This window comes from Aulostomus chinensis, chromosome 3 (genome assembly GCF_037954235.1).
Source record: "Aulostomus chinensis isolate RoL2024-O1b breed Wild chromosome 3, RoL_Achi_v1.0, whole genome shotgun sequence".
NCBI lineage: Eukaryota > Metazoa > Chordata > Actinopteri > Syngnathiformes > Aulostomidae > Aulostomus > Aulostomus chinensis.
This window is the reverse complement of record NC_141322.1, coordinates 32110347-32127722: the sequence shown is the minus strand read 5'-3', so window position 1 is coordinate 32127722 and position 17376 is coordinate 32110347. Positions and strand designations below refer to the sequence as shown.

The window sequence follows — 17376 nt, the reverse complement described above, 5'->3', positions numbered from 1 at the left end:
CATTCATGGACGCCAACATGAATGGATGCATGCAGAGACAGCATGCTCACCTGAAAGATCTATGATGATCAGATGAGACGCTGCTGTGATTCGTTCAGCGGCTTCTCTTACCATGTCAATCCAATCCAAATCCAAAAGTCTAAATTTCTCTCAGTTCACCTGAATGATGTTCATTGTCAGACAAAAGAATCCCAAATGGCGTGCGTTTTGCCCTCAGGTGCCTTCATCCACTCCGCAAAGAGGAGCAGCCTAAGAGGCAAAGTTCAGGGAAAGCACACCTTGTTGGGCCTGACTGCATACGAATGGAAGGAGTGGCTTTGGGAGCAGCGCCTCCTTCCTCCCGCCTGGGTGCTGCAGGACAGTCAGAAGAGGGACTAACGTCCAAGTCTCGAAAATGTCCTCAAACTAGTGGAGATGACATCACACACACACACGAGTGGAAGCATCAGCCATGTTTTCAGAGCTTCTCTTCAGATGATTTTATGATGGAATGAAAGGATATGAAAGATAGATCGGGTCTGAGCGCTCATATATTTTAGATTCTCAGCAGAATCTCAGTTCATATGTTTTTTTAACTTGCAAAATGCACCTGAAGGGATCCGAGGTCTGGCTTCTCCGTGTCTGATGCGTGTAGAAGGACGATGGCAGGCTGAGTTGACAGTCATTAATCACATGTAGGTGAACGACACGTCAGCTGACACACAAATTAAATACAGCAGCACCACTGCTCTCAATCGTAAACATCCATCCTTCCATCCATCCCTCCCTCCATATGCTCCCTCTCCTCCTGTTGAGGGTGGTGGGGGTGGAGCCTATCCCAGCAGCCTTCCCCCTGGACAGGTCACCAGTCCATGGCAGGGCCAACACATAGAGACAGACAACCATTGGCTCTCCCAGCCACGCCTACGGTCAATTTAGAGTCTGGATTAACCTGGTCCCTCTTGATGTCTTTGGACTGTGGAGGAAGCTGGAGTACCAGAGAGAACCCAGCAGGAACAGGGGGAACATGGAGACTCACCCAGAAAGACCCCGTGCTGCAGCCGGGGCTCCACCCACAACCTACTTGCTGGGGGCCACAGTGAGGACCACTGCTCCACCCACAACCTTCTTGATGGGGGCCACAGTGAGGACCACTGCTCCACCCACAACCTTCTTGATGGGGGGCCACAGTGAGGACCACTGCTCCACCCACAACCTTCTTGATGGGGGGCCACAGTGAGGACCACTGCTCCACCGTGCAACAACAACCGTATTTCAGACCTGGAAATCCCATCAGAAGGAACTGATGTGATAACTACAAAGGGGAAAACGAGAGGATTTTTTTGGGTGGGTCACTGCGGGCCCTGCAGCCAGAACTCAGCATAATAATCATAAATGCTCGGCTACAATGTTTACCGTTGCTTGGCAACAGTTTATGATGCCTGGAACAGACAAAGTGAAGCCTGGAAGGCAGTGTTTCATCCATGTATGAGCATCTTTTAGGGGAATGGGTCCAGTAGCTTTTGCGTTACACAACTAGGCCCCCTGGCCATCGCCCTCTAGTGGTGGCAGGAAGGAGGATGGCAATGAGAGAGACACACTTCTGTCGTCTTCCTCTCACAACCCCTCAACAGACATGGATTTACACAGACCCAAAGCTGGTTTCAGGTCCAAGAGTGGCACCAGGTTTACACCAAAGCCCGATTCAACATCCTGGCAAGTCGTAACTGTGCGGTTGTGGATGACCTTCTGCAACGGTGGATTATTCCAAAGGAAATAATGAAACAGCTGTGTCAAGCAGCTAGGGGTGAGACAGTGGCGGTCTCTGTTCTTTCGTCAGGCTGCTGAATAAAACACACTTCTTCAAAGCAAAGTTTCAGCAACCACGACAATTTGAATAAATCCTGCTGGTTTGAGCTGCATCCTGCTGGCGCTCCTCCAGGAGGAGTGACGGCATCTCGTATATGTCAGCGGAGACTGAGTACACCAGTGAAGACAAATGGACGCTCCTCTTGGCCCAAAGACGGAGAAGGAATCTGCATTTACGGGCGTTTGCATTGTTAACCAGCTGGACAGGACGCCAGCGGGTGAGCGAGCACCAGATAAATCAAGATGGTTGCTGCTTGAGAGCTGCTGGAGGTGTCTCCCCGCAACATGAGTTAAGCTTCTGTTGCCTAAGTCTCCTGGGCCGGAACCAGCAGCCTGACGAGTCCGTGTCGGGCCAAGAAAGCGTGACGTCAGTGGATGAAAGATGACACACAACCATGACATTAACTGGACAGCTGATGCCTGAATGATACAAGCAGCACGCCTTCCTGCTGTAGGGGAGGAGTCGTATGTTGACAGGGGCCGGTGTTGGAGCACCGAATACAAGAAAGACCAGAACAGAATGTCATGTTCAGGGCTGAGGTCCGATGGGCGGGTCCAGTCCACCAACAGCACCGTGGGAAACAAACACTTCACTCGATTTTGGATCAGCCGTCTGATTGGAGGTTACACAGTCCCCTCGTCCCCTCCCCCGGCCACTGGACCATCAGAGGTGAAGTGGAAAGTAAAGTTAGTAAACAGTGATTAGACAAGGGCGTAGGTCATGTGACTACAGATCAGGCTTCAAGGCTCATGAGCAGACCTGTTTCGGTGTTAACCCTTCACGCCTCTTATCTCGCAACATCATCAGTAACGTTTTGAAGATGGAGATTCTTTTGTTTATCTCAGACGATGTGAAGCGTCCGGCTTCGTCCTTCGTCCAACATCTCTGCTCCAAGGGCGGCGGCCATTTCTCTCTCTGAGATCAAGGTCACATTTCATTACTGCTAATCAGGCTGAGCGCCATCAGAACCTCCGTCTCTCTTTGGCTCTCAGACATGAAACACAGGCAGCAGCGCACTTGTGAGCTGAGATTTTTGGAGGCGGTAAAGATAAGAGGCGTCTCCCTGCTGCTGGCGCACAATCACCTTTCACTGTCAAGTACATTCCACTGAGTCTTTGCTTTTATCTGGAGACCCAGTGTTTCTCTCTGCAGGAACTTTAATGAGATGTTGTGTTGTTTAAAAGTCCTTTTTAAATCCAATTTTAATACCAAATGAATGGTGTTTGTTATGTTCAACTCTTCACGAAGAACTTCACGAAGAAGAAGCCCGCAGCGAAACCGGCTCCTTCATCAGTCTAGACACACAAAGATTCATTCTGTGTGCTGGTTTGTTATCATCATGGTGTCTGATGCGTTGCGTCTGTTTCCGTCAGTAAGCAACACAAATGTGTGTTATTTATGTCTTTGCTACCTCTGATTTGTCACATCTGGGAGTCACTCAGCAGCTTCTAATGTAATCATCTTCAAATTCTGACAGCAGGTGGCGCTAATGCACCTGCTGCTGCAGCCAACCACCAAACAACTCTGAGGAAGAGGGAGACTCCCGGGCTGCGTCCGAATTGCCAAGTGCCAACCTACGTCCTCCTGCTACAACCTAAACACGGCGGCACCATTCAGACACCCTAGAAGATTGGTGGTGAAGCACGACCTCTGCTGGCAGAGCACAGATACCGCAATTAGGTAGACAGCACCAACGAAAGCCCCACCTGCTGGCCTGACTGTGGTACTGCACTCCACTCTGAGCACCTTTCTTTCATTCTCTATTATTAAGCACATTAACACACCTTTAGTCATCAACAACTATAAATGTTGGTGTTCATCAGAATGGAGACTGTTGGTGGCGCTAACTTGGCTTGAGGGTCCACAAATTTTTAGGGGACGAAGAAGAAGTCCGCGGTGCATTGTGGGCCATGGGTTGCTCCGTAGGATGCACCTGAACCGACCTACAATGTGGGCGTGTTTAGGCTGGAATTTAGGTTGCGAAGTAGGTCGCTACTCGCGCCAGTTGTGGTTTGGGACAGCTCTGAGACCTACCATCAGACCTACTTGGCCATTCGGACGCAGCGCCTGTAGCCGTTGCTAATTCTGTGACTGATTGTTGATGGTGATGATGGGTTTGTGTGCTGCCACCAAGTGTTCTGGAGGTGCACATTTTCCCATCAATTCTTCCAGGTCTTGCATACTCGGATGGCAGAAGTCTGATTAAAGGACCCAGTGGAACTGTTACTATAGCAACAGTGTATGGTAACCCAGTAACTGGAGCACACACATTATTTGATGCTTTAAAATTTTTCCGATCGTGACCACAGTGATTCATCTCCTCAGGGGTCCATGTGGGACCATCAGGACCAAACACCGACTCAGCCTCCTCTGGGGCCCATCAGGGTGACTGTGGAAAAGCTCCGCCCACACCCACTGTTCCTCGCCACCTCATGTTTATTCTCAGAATGATCAGAGAATCTCGTCGTGGGCGAGATCAACTCAGACTTAATTGAAGTAGAAATAAATTACAAGAGATAAATTGAATTAATCACAGTGGGGGGGGGGGGGGCTGCACTGTTTAGCCTCTAATAATCCCAGTTCATGAACTAAATCTGTGTTTGGAGGATCACACCGAGTTTCCCGAGAGTCTGTTTCATCGTATCAACTTGCCATTTTCTAAATGAGGTTTTAATCCCTGATCATTGGACATGGGAACGATCTAATCCAGCCACAGTGGCTGAGATTAAATTATCCTGCAGGTTCACCCAGATAATCTCGCGATTCCCTCTTTTCAGTATTTCATGTTTTGTTGACTTCTTGTGAAAATGTAGATAAAGATTTTTCTTTGCAGCCTTATTTGAAATGAGGTTTATGGGAGTAACAAGGAGGTCAAAGGTGGTCAAGACAGGTGAACCAAACCACCGTGGATACCAACAGAATGCCATCTGTCATTGTCGTGGTTATAACATCAAAGAAGGAAAGCTGCGCCATTTTGGAGAGACGACAAGAGACTGACGTCTGCAGAATTCTGCGATCACATGACCATGTAGGGGTTGCATATTCCCACCAACATGGTCCGCCATTTTGTCGCAGTGAGATTCATTCAGGGACGTTGGTTTGATCGTCATCAGCGTTGCTATTATTAGCCACGTTTGGTTGCTGCTGTTGTTGGACTGTACCTGCAGCAGCACACACGCATCATCAAGTTGTGGCACCAACATGAACCCAACAGCATGATTTTATGCAGCATAATCGGGTAAATAACTTATTAGCATTTAGATGTTTCCCCTCCGGGCGCTAGGGGGCGCTGACTATAAATATCCTGCAGGAAGGGACTGATTGTGTGGCGTCTGACAGAGAGCGCAGCAGGTCAGATCTGGCGGTATCTCAGACTGGAAGCAGTTGGCGAGGGAGGAAGCTGCAGCTGCTTCGCCTCCTCACCAGGAAATCCGAACATGTTTGTAAAGGAATGTTGTGTGTGTGTGTGTTAGGAATAAGAAATCACAAATGTGTGTGTCTGCTGCTAAATGAGATTTGTCCTGAGGAGCTTTGGGCTGCAGAGCTGAGGGGATTCTGGCAGCCCAGTGAAAGAGTCGTCCCGGGCAGATTTTAAAACACATAAACGCTGACAGAGACGCAGCCGACTGAAACCAAGTCTGATTGACCCATTAAAGCACAGCAAAGCCCGGCGCCGGCAGGGAGCTGCAGACGGAGAGGAAACGGCTGGAACTCTGTTCTTCTGTCACCACTGGAATGAAACTGTTTCAGCCGTGACGTGCGTGAGGGTCTCAGTGCGCCTGTCTTGGTGACTGTGATTGGACCAGCATCGACAGGAGGTGAGGCAGCAGGTGAGACTACGATGGCGCCTGTGGACATACGCCAAGCCAAGTTAGCCGGCAGAGGTTAAAGGATGACGCACTCAGATGGAATGGGTGTGGCTTTTATATGAGGAAAAAGTCAAAGGTGCCAGCCTGTGTTCATAACCACCTTCATTCTATAGAACAACATTCACATCAGTTCAGGAACTACTCGCCCCATAAGCCCGTGCGAAGGGTGTTTCCATCCCAACGTTTTTGAAACAACAACATGAGAGACCATTTGTTGTTGCCAGCTCACGCTTCACTGATGTCAGAAAACATATAAACTCCAAATCTTCACCATGTCTGGTCCACAAGTCAAACCTGTTTCTGCTGCCAGGTTCCCCTCAAACAATGGCGCCAACTCCAAACCCAAAATGGCTGCCAGAGACTGGCTTTGCGTGTATGTCTGTGGTAACAGCAGGCTCCACCAATCGGAGGCGTCGCGGGTCACGTTAGGATTGTGGGTAATGTGGTCATTCTCTGGGTCTTTCTCAGTATCCTCCATTCATGAGGCTCCTACAGGAGTGCATACCAGCGTTTGCAAGCTGCTGACTGGTGGCGAGATGGTTATGATGTCACAGATGGTTATGACATCACAGCTGATCCTCTATCAACAGTATGAACCTGAAAGTTGAGTTCTGAACGAAGCAAAACCAAGAAAATACCAACTAACGGATTATTTGCCAGACGAGGCCCACACCTCCGGGTCAACCATTGTTCTTCCTGGGAGGTAAATGTCATGGCCCGGCACACGGGGCCGCCGCCGCAGCAGGGCACCATCCGCATCACCACTGCTGCCACACGTTCGAAATGCGTGTTAGCAGCTTCGTTTACGCATTTCTAGCAGAAGCGTTTTGACGTGAATCAAGATCTCACCAAGCGCCGCCTCTGAAGCCCCCAACAAACCGACACCAGAGGACCTGCAGGTCAAAGCCTGTCTTCTGACTTTATGAGACATCAAATATTAAAATCGTCTTACAAGTGATAATCATCTGAATGTCGCACACACACGCGCGCGCGCACACACACACACACACACACACCCCTCAGATGTGCCTCCAGCAGTTTGTTTGCCTTGACTCAGGTTTGCTCACAGGTTCGTCGTCGTCAGAGGAAGCTCCTCACTCGCCGCTGTCATGCGTGAACATATCGTTTAGTTAATGGCTCCCCTTTGTAATCTGATACACCACCAAACACACACAGAGGAACTATGAGCAGAGAGGGAGAGACGCAATAATGGAGGCCTAATAGCAGCGGCTCCGCCACATCTGGCTGACTGGCGGCTATGGAGGTGAATAATTTAGTGTTGTGAAGAAGCAGAGACGTGGACCTGAATGCAGAAGCACTGGAGCACCACAGCTGAAGAGGCTGAACCCAGCAGATCTCAGGAAAACAGATTCTGGAGGATAATTATCCTGCAGAACGATTATGTTGGAAGATTAAAATCAACATGTAATGATTTGCTCTGCTTGGCGTCTCCTCATCAACAGGTTCTTTTGTCAGAGGAACAGTTACTCTTGAGGAATGACAAGTTACTGCCGTTTTATGACGGATGTGGACCATCAATATAAGACAAAACATTTGTTTCCAAAATTAATGTCCTTGTCCCAAATGCAATAATTCAGTTTTACAGCTTTCCCCTGCTGAGCTGACGGATTAACTCTTTCCCTGCCAGCGTTTTGGAATATTCATGCTCATCTTTCAAGACACCCAGAAGACTTTGTGCTATGATGATAAAAAAAATGGAACATATTAAAAAAAAGAACAAATCCTCTTCCTTCATTTAAAGTAAACGCTTCCTTGTCATTCATTCTTCTTTTTTATCAACACTTGGATGAATGTCAGCTGGACCCACAACCTCTGGTACCATGACTGATTTTATGCTGAGCTCAGCGTACCTGACTGGAGCTGCACCGCGCTGGACATCTGACGAAGGCCAGCTTCGCTAACCGAGCTAGCCGCCTAGCAGCAGCTAGCTTCAAGAACAAGGTTTCTTTGTGTCCAACCCTGCCCCATGATCTGGGGGACTTGATTTCCTCTAGTCTTTCAGGAAAGTGATGCTAGCTACTGATATCAGCGAACGCACCACTTGATTCAGACGCTGTTCTACGTCTGCTCCTCGCACACAAAACAAATCCCGTCAGTCACAGAAGGAACTTTCCAAGATGGGGGAGCTTTTCTGGCACAAGTGGACTCCAACTGTGGAATAACGGCTGTTTCCTAACAGGACACATTGTCTTTTTCTACATCAATAACAAGTTAAAAAAAACACAATCCCAGTTCAGGAGACTGGCAGGCTTTGAAACCAGTTCCATCATTTCTCACTTGTCTTTGGTTCTCGTGACCTCATCCTGCAGGACCAACCTGAAACTTGCAAATGAAAGTGGAATTTTGCAAACATCTCACGCCGTCAGACGATGTGTTCTGCCGCCGCTCCTGATCAAAGCTCCAAGTAGGGATCCCCCCCGCTGGCGCTGGCGCTGGCGCTGGCGCTGGCCTCTGGTTGGAGGAGCAGCTGCTCTGACAGCCAATGGGAGGGCATCAACATAAGAGAAGGACTCAGCGCTGCTTTAGAGCAGCGATGGTGTGTTGAGACGTTTCTAGCCCAGGAAATGCTGATTCAACACATTTGGAGAGACAGAATCTATGCTAGCAGCAGCAGGGACGCGGCACAGCGGTAGAGAGCCAACGACCTGCTGCAGCGTCTGAATGAGTGACTGCAGGACTTGTGACCCCTTTGGAGGAAGTCACATGACCTCAACTACAGTGGTGAAAAGCCTGTTAAGGATCTGGCACAGCAGACTGGGCTCAGTAAGACGTAGCTCGACGGAGCAGCTGGTCATCTCCCTCTGACTGTAAACTTTATAGTTTTATTTCTTTGTCCTCTCAACTTTGTTTGCTGAATGACCACAGCGAGTTCCTGAGCTTAATTCTGGTTCTGAGGGTGTAGGAGCAGGAGATCCTGCGCTCGACTCACGTTGAGCTGCAGGGTCTCGGTCCACTGTCCGATCACACGGTAACCAGGTCCGGTGACGTTGTTCCACTGGTACTGAAACAGGTCGTAGCGTCCGGGAGCGTCGCCGTTACGGTTGAATGTCACTGAGGTACCGGCACTTCCTGTGGGATAAAATGCAATGGATTAATCAACCAATCAATCGAGATCTCTTCCTCTGACCTGAATGGTTTCATCTTATTGGACCAAATGGACGGTTTCTCAGGGTCGTGACCTTCGTATCCACGGAGTTACACAACAGGTTTATGATGAAAGGGAGCGGCACCATACCACGCCACTACAGGCAAACTTCCTGTATCCAGATCTATTTATGCATCAAGGGAGGACACAGACAGGAAGTAGACGGATTAGTTTATTTCAAAATAAATGGAGAAATGCTAAAGATGTCGAAAAACAAGGCAACTGTGAAGAAAAAGTCACCGAGCTCAACGACTGTGACGGTGTAGAAACCACTTCCATAATCGTCAGTTTTATCTGAAGTATTCATAGGATTATTTCCATCATTTTCTAGATGAAATACAAGAGCTGGAGCTTTCAAACGGCCTCTAGAGAGAGATTCATTCATCAGTTAATTAGCAACAGCTGTCACGTGCTCATCTATACTGTGAGGGTCTCAATGATGACACGTAGAGGAATCAGCCGGCGGCGTCTGTGCAAGTGAGGCAGCGCCACACAGCCCAAGTTGCATCTCAGGCTCAAGTAGAAACCGATTACTAAGAGAGCCGTCGATCCGCCAGGGGAGACCAGACCCAGAACAAGAGCCAGACTCAAAACAAGACCCAGACTCAGAACAAGAGCCAGACTCAGAACAAGAGCCAGACCCAGAACAAGACCCAGACCCAGAACAAGAGCCAGACCCAAAACAAGACCCAGACCCAGAACAAGAGCCAGACTCAGAACAAGAGCCAGACTCAAAACAAGTGCCAGACCCAGAACAAGAGCCAGACTCAAAACAAGACCCAGACCCAGAACAAGAGCCAGACTCAGAACAAGAGCCAGACTCAAAACAAGAGCCAGACTCAAAACAAGAGCCAGACTCAAAACAAGACCCAGAGCCAAAACAAGACCCAGACCCAGAACAAGAGCCAGACTCAGAACAAGAGCCAGACTCAAAACAAGTGCCAGACCCAGAACAAGAGCCAGAGTCAAAACAAGACCCAGACCCAGAACAAGAGCCAGACTCAGAACAAGAGCCAGACTCAAAACAAGAGCCAGACTCAAAACAAGACCCAGACCCAGAACAAGACCCAGACTCAAAACAAGACCCAGAGCCAAAACAAGACCCAGACCCAGAACAAGAGCCAGACCCAGAACAAGAGCCAGACTCAGAACAAGAGCCAGACCCAGAACAAGAGCCAGACCCAGAACAAGAGCCAGATTCAGAGTAAGAGCCAGACCCAGAACTGAGCAACTTGAAACTCCATAAACAAACTCAAGTGACAGAAATGATTACATTCATGAAATGTGTTTGTGCGTCAGCTGCAGAAAAGCTCAATTTCACTCACTGAAACTAGAGTAAAGAGGAAGAGTTCTGGTTCTGGTTCTGGTTCTGGTTCAGTCAGCGATGACTCTCACGACTCTCATGTGGGCCCTTTCCTGCCCTCCTTAAATGACTCCAAGCCTTCAAATATCTCACGGCTCAGAACCAAATCAAGGTCCTACTTTTTCTTGAGCTGCTGTGGCAGCACACTTCAGAGGCTGACACGCCCCCGTGTGTCAGGTGACACACAGCTGCGGGCCGTACCAGAGACCGCCTTTTCAAACCAACTGCTTTGGTCATGCTTGAATCTCACATGAACGGCTCTCGAGGCTCGTGCAGTTTTACGTAACTCATCTGGCAGCAGCATTTTTAATGTTTGTCTGTGTCTACAGACGTTTTCTGATGTGCCTGAACGCTCTCATCAGGTCGCAGGACCAGGAAATGAAGGAGAGAAAGAGTGGAGTGATGGGAGCCGGCAGCCGCTGCGTCACAGTAATGTGTTACCTTCCCGCTCAGCTGAGGCGGCCGCGTTAGCACGACACGCCACAACTGAGAAGCAGCAGCACGCTATTCCCACATATGCACTCAGACACGCAGCGCTCTGGTCAGATACGTATTAATGAGAGAATATTAAAATACAGCTGGAAGAAGACAAAGGGACAGCTGACGGTAAATGGAAGCGAAGGACACCCCCATTTTAATATGGAACAGAGGATGGAGAGAACTGTGAACTCTCGTTAGTCTCTCCCCCCCTCTCTCTCTCTCTCTCTCTCCCTCCCTCTCCCCCCTCTCCCTCTCCCCCCCTCTCCCTCCCTCTCTCTCCCTCCCCCCTCTTCCCCCCTCTCTCTCACTGTCACTCTAAATTAAACTTGAAAACAACTCGGAAGACTGATGATGCCAAAGCAAATAAACACAGTCATTGGGGTCTGAGAAGGAGGGAGAGAGAAGGAGGGAGAGAGAAGGAGGGAGAAACCAAGGGGGGGGCAGCGGATATATAGCCACCCCCCCCACTACAGTTCAGCTTGTGGGACAGCTGTCCTCATGAGACATTAATACTGTAAAAAAAAGTTTCGTTTTACAAGGAGAAATACTCTGAGACGAGGAGAGAGGAAATAGCATATTATTTAGCAAACTAAAAACAAGACAAAGAGCAGATGCACATACACACATGTACACACATACATACACACACAAACATACATGCATACATGCCCACAGACACACACGTACACACACAAACATACATACATACATGCCCACAGACACACACATGTACACACACATACATACATGCACACAGACACACACATGTACACACACATACATACATACATACATGCACACAGACACACACATGTACACACACATACATACATACATACATGCACACAGACACACACAAACATACACCCCCCCCCCCCCCCAACAAGATCTGTATGAGGTGGAACCTTGTTTCTGGCTCCATACAGAACTAAGAGAATTAAGAGACCTATTAAAAACTAAGAGAACTAACAGAACCAAGAGAACTAACAGAACCAAGAGAACTAACAGAACCAAGAGAACTAACAGAACTAACTCTGTCCTCTGATCCATTGGGTCCATGAATTCAAGTGCTTTAACTTTATAAATAAAAGTGGTACGATCATAAAAGCCAACGCCGAAGCCACTGCTGGTTGCCGTTAGTTACTGCTGGTCGCTGTTAGTTACTGCTGGTTGCCATTAGTTACTGCTGGTCGCTGTTAGTTACTGCTGGTTGCCGTTAGTTACTGCTGGTCGCTGTTAGTTACTGCTGGTTGCTGCTAGTTACTGCTGGTTGCCGTTAGTTACTGCTGGTCGCTGTTAGTTACTGCTGGTTGCTGCTAGTTACTGCTGGTTGCCGTTAGTTACTGCTGGTCGCTGTTAGTTACTGCTGGTTGCTGCTAGTTACTGCTGGTTGCCGTTAGTTACTGCTGGTCGCTGTTAGTTACTGCTGGTTGCTGCTAGTTACTGCTGGTTGCCGTTAGTTACTGCTGGTCGCTGTTAGTTACTGCTGGTCACTGTTAGTTACTGCTGGTTGATGTTAGTTACTGCTGGTCACTGTTAGTTACTGCTGGTTGATGCTGGTTACTGCTGGTTGCTGTGGGTTGCTGTTAGTTACTGGTGGTTGCTGCTGGTTACTCCGGGTTGCTGCTAGTTACTGGTTACTGCTGGTTGCTGCTGTGTGTTGCTGGTTACAGCTGTTTGCTGCTGGTTCCCGCTAGTTACTGCTGGTTACAGCTGTTTGCTGCTGGTTCCCGCTAGTTACTGCTGGTTACAGCTGGTCATGCTAACCGACCTTCGTGACGTTGTGCTCTTCAATGTCTGAGTGTAAATAAACTTCTGCTCTTTTACTCTTTTACTTTACTTTTACGAATACTAACTTCTGCTACTGACAGCAACCACAGCAGTGACCAGGCGTGTTGGGGGCGTGACCACAGATGTCAACTGGGACTCAAGGATGAGCTGATTATGGTGGTTAAAGGTTAAAGGTCATATTGACAGCCACACATTGCAGAGGCGTACAAGTGTGATGTGTTCTACTACTACTACTACTACTACTACTACTACTACTACTACTACAACAACCAACATAAAATTCTGAAATATTGCACAAAAGACATCGATCATTATCAAAGATTAGAATCATAATGGAACAAATCAAATGTTTTTATGAAAAACAAAGTAGATTCATAAAACTATGGAACAAACAAAATACAAGGTTCCTGAGAGCAGACGAAGAGATGGGTTACTGTTTTTGTTCGGAGGAATACTGATGTATCTTGTTCATTGAGATACTCTGAGTTCAGGTTTCCATTCGACCATGAGCGGTGCAGTCTATTTCCTGGAGCAGCACCACCAGCCTGCAGGTATCAGCCAGGTTCTGACTTCCTGACATCCTGCCGTTGCCAACACCGGCAGCACTGCGGCGTCTCTCACGCTGTAAATGAGTTCAGTCCCATATAGACTCGTCGCTTCCAGCAAAACTGTGACCTCGTTTCAGCACATTTTCTCTCCTTGAGAAAACAATATCCAGCTGCACTTCGGCCTCCCAGCGACTGTCATTACGACAGCACAAAGCCAGAAACTTCCAGAGTGACGATGAAGGTTCACGTTCATTAAGGAAGATTAAACCGCATGAATGTAAGCAGATTAAAGCAGCTTTCTCCCTCCATGCTGCTGCCAGACCGGTGCCGCTTCCCTCCGGCTTGTGAGCTTGAATGCACCTCAGACACACAACGAAACACCTTGAGCCACACATCAGCTGGATGATGGCGGATAAACTCACAAAAAAAAAAATGTACCCAAAAATTGAAGAAGAGAGGAGCCTTTTGTCCGGCCGTCAAACACCCTGCTACCTTCCTCAGCCTTGGATACAACTTTACCCTCGACCCATAGCTCAGTACCTCAGGGGGGCAGAATCCTACCACTTAGCTGCCAAAAGTTTGATCTGGACCATGAAGCCGGATCATCGTCACGTCCTGATTTAGTGCAGTAACCGACATGGAGAGGAGCTGCGTGTTCACTCAAGAACAAACGCTAACCCTGCACAAACACCAGGAACAGAGATCATAACCCACAGCTGCAGCAGGCGGAGCCGGGAAAACTGAAGGATGGACTTTCCAGTATCAGCGTTAATCATGAGGCCACAAGCAGCTCTGACAGAGAGTACATGATTGTAGAGGATGTATTTGAGATTAATATTGGACACAGTGGGACCATGTGTGGGTCCGAGTCCTCCGTGTAGCGAATGCGACTGCTGTGATTTATCAACTGAAAAGGAATTCACCTCAGTGGTGCAGGTAATCCAGGCTGATCCTGAAGGTATCGCCCTAATCCTGCTTCTGAGGACGCACCCCTGGTCTAGACCTCTCAATCTGGTCGTCACAAAAGGAATCAAAACCCCAACCCCCCACCACATAGTGATCAATGGCAGCTGTGTGTGAATGCTGACCTTGTTGGTCCCAGGAGACTAGAAGGCTCCTGGCGGTTCTGAGCAGGAGTGGACTCCCAAATATTTAGTCCAAAGTGTCGGTTCCCGGGAGCACGTTGATAAGCTGAGGGACGGCCGCTGCCCTCAAGCTTACAACACCAACAGACTTTATGGTGACAACATAAACTTGTCATTGCAGGAAGGAGCAGGAGAGGACCTTCAACTTCGCCTCCTTCCAAGAGACTGCAGCCAAAGTTTGCTACGTGACGTCACATGACCAAAGAAACCCTCATTTACATTCATGTGTCTGCCACATGAGCGTCGGCTTCCTCAGGGTGACCCAGGTAGGACGGGAAGTATTACAGTATTACTCTACAGAACAGACACTGTTGACTAAAGTGAGACAGCCTGGGCTGAGTAAACAAGCCAGAACTTATTCTAACTGAATGAATGTGAGAATTAACACACGTGCATGCGCGGCCTTCTTCACAAAGTTTCTTTAAGACGTCGCTGCAGTGCACCCGTGGCCGCTGCGAGCCGACAGAACCTTCAGTCTGGGAGGGGTGTGGTTGTCACACCTCGACTCACCGTTGAAGCTGATGCTCCGGATGTACTTGAGCAGTTTCTTCCCTCCTGCCAGGTCCATCTCAGGGCAGATGCCAGAGTTCTCTGGACACAGGTCTCGCTGCATGTTGTGCAGGGCGTGGGCCATGGCGTACACCGCGTCAATCACAAACTGGACTTTACCCTCCTGCTCATATTTGGAGTCGAGGCCGATTCGCTCCATACCTGGGAAGCGGAGACACACAGCAAAGGTCAATGACCTGAACATTCACTGGGAAAATGCAGCTCACACTGAAGGACTTCAGATGCTTTGACTCTCCAAAGTCTGTCAAGATGTAACGAGACTAAAAAAACCCACAAAAATGTCAATATGTCATGAGAATGAGGAAAGAAAGGGAGGAATGAGAGGCCACATCAGAAAATGTTGCATGTATCGATGCATGAAGACTCCGGACTTCCGTGGTGTCTGCAGCTGCAGGTCCTGCGACCGTTAGTCCTCCACAGTTTTCAAGCATGAATTGATTTCATGGCAGCAGGTTTGGTTTATGCAGATTTGACTGCTGGTAAAACTTCATTTTGTCCTCTACTGGTGAGGCGGAAAGGATTGATGAGCCTTCAGAATGTTTTCTTCCCTTGTTTGGCCAGCTGTGACATCAACAACCCCACTCAGGTCAAACTGTCGCTGACACGGTTTGGTAGCAGTGTCAACAGAGGTGAAGAGAAGAGGAACCCCCCCAGCAATGATACCAGAGCCACTCCCACTGAGCTGGAATGAACAAGTATGGCTGCTACTGCCTCAAACCTTCTGGAGTCCTCTGTGTGTTCTCAGCAAGGGTGGCGCTAACGGGCTATGCTCACTGTAGCCTGCCCATTGACCCAGAGAAGAACTGACTCATTCACCCCCGCATGTCGACTCCCGGAACCCTGGCTGGCGATTCGCCTCCTCACAGCTGCTTGCAATCATGTGTTTCACCTTTTCTCCACAAATCAAAGCGAGTTAGCAAGCTAATTTAAGCACAAAGACGACTAAAGAGGAGCTGACAACTGCTGACATCAGCAGGTTTGTCTTCTCGACTGCCTTTCCTGAACTGTTCGCTCTTCATCTTTGGGGTTAAAAGGCGTCAGACATTAAAATCCTTCATGAGGGCATCCATCCACCTCTCCATGGCAATGTGCCCTGGTCCAGTTCTGCCTCTGGTTCTGAGAATTCCCAGCAGGCCTTGCAGAGTTAATGAGCTCATGAGTGTGAAGACAAAGCAGTGAGCTCATGTCTCTTGACGATGATCAGAAAACCAGCAGCGTTGCCGCAAACACACCAGTGCATCATCATCACCATCATCACATGAGCCCAGAGAGCTGCAGAGGCGTCACGCCATCAGGGTTGCAGTGCGTCTGTCCCGCTTCCTTCATCATGCATCAGTAACTCTTCATCAGGGCTGCTCTGATCCCTCTGTCCTCCTCCTCCCCTCCTTCCTGTGCTTCCAGCTGATTCCATCCGTTTGCTTTGACTCCTGGTTGATTTATCATTAACTAAAGCTGAAGAGACGAGTGTTTATTTGCTGCCGGCGCGTCATCTTCAACGGTCTCTACCTCCAGGACTACACTGAAAGAATCGTCCATTTTTGGCCAGTGCATCTGGTTGGTGTCGCCATGGCAGCAGACCAAGTCAGGTTATCTCCAGCTCCCCCCAGAGGAGGGCGCTCAAACAGGTGGTTGCTGTTCAGTAGGTTGCGATCTCTGTTCACTAAACCACCGATCAGCTGACGTTTCGCCCCGCCTTCCCCTCTCTCCGCCTTCCCGTCACTCCGCCTTCCCCTCTCTCCGCCTTTTCTTCACTCCGCCTTCCCGTCACTCCGCCTTCCCTCGCCCTGCCTTCCCCTCTCTCCGCCTGATATACGCCATGTGTTATTTCCTCTTGGTTTTATGCAAAGTTGAGGCCATTGAAGCAACAAAGACCTCCCACTCATCATCTTCTTCAGCTGTGTGTTCAGAGGGTTTGGATCACCAGAAATCACCAGTGTCCTCACAACTGAGAGTCAGTCAGACCCTGGAAACAGGCTCAGATCCGGCCGGCTTGCATCGGGTCTTCTGGACCCTGCAAAGATCCTGTGCTTTGATGTAATTCACTGTCTGCATGTTTAATGAAGCTTCCTCTGCTCCAGGTGGTGGTGGTGGCTGGTCCAGGTTCCAGGGTCCAGGTGTGTAACGATACCACGCCACCAAATCAGGCAAAACATAAACTGGATGGATGGATGGGTATTTTGAGCATTAAAATAAACAGATAAAAGTAAATCAAGAGTATAAACCTCTATTTTCCACCTGTTAATCACATTCATTTACTATTACGATTCAATTACAGCCCAAATATCCATTTTCTGCATGAACGATTGTCTCCTATTTGTTTAAAGTAAATATGTAAGCAAATGATCTGTATTTATGTACAACCCAAGCTTCCACACATCCAACTTGTTCAGCATCATCAAATATTGCAAATCCTGCATTTAACTTGTAACCGATTCACAATTTGATGCTTCGATGTTCTGCTTTTCAAGCCATGAAGTTTCTTTGAGGTGGAAAACAACGTGCCAGCCATGTTGGAGGTTTTCTGTACATCAGAGTCCAAATGGAACCTTCAAGAAGGTCCATCAGTGGAACAGCTGTCACTCAATTTGGCATCTC

General features: G+C 48.6%; 1 protein-coding gene across 2 annotated transcripts in view; it reads right to left on the bottom strand.

Moving 5' to 3' along the window:
• The window catches only part of grm7 (glutamate metabotropic receptor 7), a 149567-nt gene that overhangs the window by 37034 nt on the left and 95157 nt on the right, over positions 1-17376 (bottom strand). For both annotated transcript variants that reach the window (XM_086200453.1, XM_086200454.1), the window contains 2 exons: positions 14722-14922; positions 8669-8808 (listed from right to left, as the gene is read on the bottom strand). In XM_086200453.1, coding sequence (XP_086056579.1) covers positions 8669-8808; positions 14722-14922 — 341 coding nt within the window. The remainder of the gene's footprint in view (positions 1-8668; positions 8809-14721; positions 14923-17376) is intronic.